The sequence below is a fragment of the Podospora anserina genome, chromosome 1 (genome assembly GCF_000226545.1).
Source record: "Podospora anserina S mat+ genomic DNA chromosome 1, supercontig 4".
Lineage (NCBI taxonomy): Eukaryota > Fungi > Ascomycota > Sordariomycetes > Sordariales > Podosporaceae > Podospora > Podospora anserina.
Window position 1 is genome coordinate 1,730,530 of NW_001914853.1, and position 4,350 is coordinate 1,734,879.

At 50.4% G+C, this 4,350-nt stretch overlaps 1 protein-coding gene across 1 annotated transcript; it reads left to right on the plus strand.

The window, feature by feature from the left end:
* Window positions 1-2,013: 2,013 nt before the first annotated feature.
* On the plus strand, window positions 2,014-2,253 carry PODANS_1_19000 (uncharacterized protein; the record flags this gene model as incomplete). The annotated part of the gene is made up of 2 exons (XM_001907328.1): window positions 2,014-2,091; window positions 2,155-2,253. 2 exons carry the CDS (start codon window positions 2,014-2,016, stop codon window positions 2,251-2,253), a joined length of 177 nt encoding a protein of 58 aa, XP_001907363.1.
* Between the last annotated feature and the right edge of the window lie 2,097 nt (window positions 2,254-4,350).

The following is a 4,350-nucleotide window of genomic DNA, read 5'->3' on the forward strand; positions in this document are numbered from 1 at the left end:
TATGCTATGGGACTGTGATACAAAGTTCGAGTCTCTGTCCTGCTTTGCACCGTCTCCAGCTGGTTATGGTGTCTTGAAGTCCACAAGCGTAGCACATGTCGGGATTTACCACCAGGCATGTAGGTCGTGCCTGCGTGAGGCGCGGCAATGATCGCACCGTCAAGACAAAGATCACCGCCAGGTCAGCTTGGCCAGTGGGGGTGCTGCGGTGTTTCTTACCCGGATATCTCCCAAAAAAGCACTGGCTTTATAGCAGGAAAAGGAGCAAAACGGTCCGTTATTGACCCTCGAAGAAGAGTAGTTTCTCTGCAGCCAAGAGCATCGGAGGGGCCCAAGTGAGATGGAATCGATCTCACAGATGGCATTCGCAGCTCACCAGGGATGCGGTGCCGAGATCGTGATGATTTGCAGCGATGGGGAACCCTTGAAGTCCCAGCAAATCACTGGTGGCTGTCGATCCGGTTGTTTTCTTGCGTCCCTCACGAGGCGCTGATTGGCCAGACGCAGCCTGAATGTCTCACCAGCCCAGCAGCGCACAGGGGGGCAGAGCGCTGATGATACCCCAGTTCCGTGACGACTTCTTGTCGTCGACTTGCGCATGCACGAATCACAGTGTGAGTAGGCTTTCGGCGAGCCGGTTGAGCTAATAATTGATGGAAAGCAGAGAAAAGAGAGGAAGGAGAGGGCAGAGAGCTTTTCAAACGGCGGGGCACAGAACCGACGATATGACCACTCACCACCATCCGTCTGCTTGCCCTGGTCAAACATGACAGAAGACGGAGGCAAAGAACGAACGGGACCTGGGACCACCGGATGTGGCACAGGCGGAAACCAACGGCCGACAGCCGATTGCTCACCGAACTTATGCTTTTGTCTTTTATTTTCAAACGGCTGTCAACGGAACGAAAAACATGGGAAACGAACGACGCATCGAACCGAATCGCAGCTATCACACAACTCCCATGCTTTTCCCAGCTGCCACCCGCGGCCGGTTGCAAGGTATTCTGCGATCAGGCACTCGAACGCTAACGGGGCCAATATGCAAACAACCTGCGTAAATATCTGAAATCAACAGCCTAGGGCGGGCGGGGACACTTGATGTACAAAGTATGCACCTCCTATTGCTATCGCGCGGTCCGACACCGTTTGAGAGACACCACGAGCAACCACGATGAGTATCCATTGCCCTGGGCTTGGACTGTACTGTGCTGTGCTTGTACTGGGTGCCTACAAAGTCGGCCCGGAGCGTATTCCCTGTTCTTGCGTTTGCAATCCTGGTATATCTTTGAATCGTGGGTAGTGTAGGTGTGGTAAGTTGTGCGTAATGGTGGCTGAACCGGCACCATCCGTAACAACGGCCGAGAGATCGGGTGCTCATCAGGGTCTGTCATTTTCTCCCCTTGCTACCCGCCGATTTGTGGGGCTTCGAAAGCCATTTCCCTTTTTTCTTCCCCTCTTCCTATTCTTTGTTTGTACTAGAGCAAAGATGTCACTTCTTGACTCCCACCCCTCGGTGGAACCAATCCACCTGTGGCTATCAAAAGGCAAGGCAACCCAACTGGCACCTGGAACACTAGCATGCTATCTGCAAGTCCCCGTATTCTTCCACCGGAAACTCACCGGCGATCAGACGACGAGTTCCCGTTGTGTTCCTGAACGCCTCGAATCCAAGAGACTGACGATAATCGTTGGTGATAGCCGAGTTGCTTCGTTTCTTGTCCCCCCTGCTGTTAGCCTCGTTCGACACCCAACCTAGGAGTTTGTGACGTTGACGCCATCGGACACAAAAGTATAAGTATCTACAACATCCTCTTTGGCCATCTGTCACATCTCAAGCACAACAGCCATATCTCGTCCTCACTTCGAAACTTCATCCCATCTCTAGCACTCGAGACTCGCTCAATTCCGGACTCTCACGCTCTGAAACTTTGTCATCACAACCTCTAGACCCAAAGCCTCCTCAGAAAGACGACGGCGACACTTCAAAAGCCTACAGTCACCTCACCCTTCACCATGTCTATCACAAGTGGTCAGTCGCCAGTCTGCCCGATGACTGTTTCTCAACCATCAGATAACACCGATCAGGGACTGGTAAGAAAGACCAAAGATAGCCCGATAATCCAGGGTGAATCATCTGTCTGACCGTTCTGCTAGTTTCCCGGTGTCCGTTGCCCTACATGTGCGGCCAAGGGCCTCGAGACCTGGGTCATCGAGGGTCGAGCCTGCGGAACTTGCGGTACACCTTGCCTATAGAGAGCTGGCTCAATCACCAAAACTGTATAATACAATGGGGGCATCAATGGCGGTGTATGGGGTATGTAAAAGTTGGACATGGGGTTGTGATTTTGGTATTCTTATCTGGTGGCTTTGGGGGGGGGATTGCTTCTTACTGGCGTTGCTTGGTGGCTGGGGGACATGAGAAGGGGATGAGAGAGAAAAGTTCGGCGTGGGGCTCAGGGAACTATTACGATAATATTATTTGACTCATGATACCCTCAAATTCTGATCAACTTATGAGATCAACATGTATCAACATCATGTGAAAGGGATGTCACTTTCATCAACACTCTTGCCAGACAACCCATACTGCCTCGGCCACCTGTGGGCACCCTTCCCTCGGTAAATCAACACACTGTCCTCTCAATCTTGAAACCATACGCCTGCCAAGTTCGGCGACGTGAACAATACATACCATGTCCCTCCCGACAGTTTGGTTCCACTGAAACAGACAAGGACAGCGGCGTCTGCCACAGTCATGCCCATGGTACAGGGACATAGATAATCAGAAACATGCATCTACAAAGCAAGCTGAAGACTGCCGGCAATAATCCCGAGCCAGAAGAGTCTAGTATTCCATGTTTCTCTGCATTGCAATGTGCAACGTTTCAGGGCTGTCGTGCTGAATGGGAAGGTGGCCGGTGTCTGGTGTGGTCTCACATTTGTTGACGATCATCACCAATCACCATGATGGGACTCTTCCCTTTTACCACCAGACTCGGCCAATCTCTTTCCCTAGGCTCAGTGTTATGCCCATTGCCGACGACCATCACTTACAGTCCCAGTCACACTGCCTCGCATGCGTTTGCAGGGTTCGGGTACAGCAAGCAGTGTGAAACAGTGAGCTTGAAAGGGGGGGAACAACTGCCGGTCCGTGGCCAGCTGAAACCCCACACCTAACCCACGCACCCGCAGAAAAAAAATGCTTATCTAATCGGACCTGCAAAATTCAACGTCCTCAAAAGCTCAATCGCCAATTTTTTTTTTTGCTTCTGCTTCCCAACTTCGCAACACAACGCAACACGACTCCAACAACAGCACAACATCCAGCCCGCGATGGCGCCGATGTTGATCGTCGGACAACTGCAGTGATCTTTCGATCCCCAGTTGCAGAAAAGCTACACCACACAAACTGCTCGTATCACAAAACTGAGCCAGTGACGAAAAACACTAGCTTTTCTGCCCAAACGGTAGGTCGGATCTGCCGCGAGTCCATCTTCGACAATTTTCCTTTTTCTTTTCTTCTTCATCTTTCGTTCGACATTGCACGACAATTTCGTCACTCTTATGGTACGTTCCTCCTCTCACCATCCGGTCATTCTCGTCTCGTCTTCTTGTGTCTCTCACTATGATGAGAGTAATTTGCGATTGATACCGTCTAGGTGGCTCACTTTCGCCGGTGCGGCTATACCTGTCGGCCAACTGATAGTATTTCTTACATATTCTGAATATGGAGACACAAGAATGCGAGACTTGTTTGACCTTTCACCAAATCATCAGACCATCAGATTAACAGTCTCCCAAGGTTTCTTAGTTATCCTCTTCAACCTTCCCGCTGTTAGGTAAGCGCCTCTTCCGTCTGTTACCAGTGGACTTGGTCGCTCAAAGGTCGGGAGAAAGCAATCATTTTGCGAGGCATCAAGTTCTTCACCTGACAGGCGTTTTTTGTACACTCATGGAGTGCCTGCTGGGTTAAATTAGTCTTTGATTGCTTACAAACTTTAATCTTTTGTGGTCAACTCTGAGCAGTCAATATCTGTCATCCCACTCATTCACAGGTTCAGTTGCAGTTTTGAGATGTTTTTCGGTGGAAAAAATCCGGGTATTGTCATTGAATCAGTGAAGGAACGGGAAGGCAGGTATTGGACGGCCGGTGTTGTTTCAGCTTTGGGGTTTAGAAAGAAAAATAACAGAAGATTGTTTGCCTTGAATTATGCTGTGCCCCTGGAGTGCTGTGTGATTCTTTGATCAATTTACGCAAGTCCAATCCATGTTGTACCGGAACCCAGGTTGTCTATATCCAGCATCCACTGGTGAGGTGGCACATTGTACCCGGTTTGTGCACACGGCCCC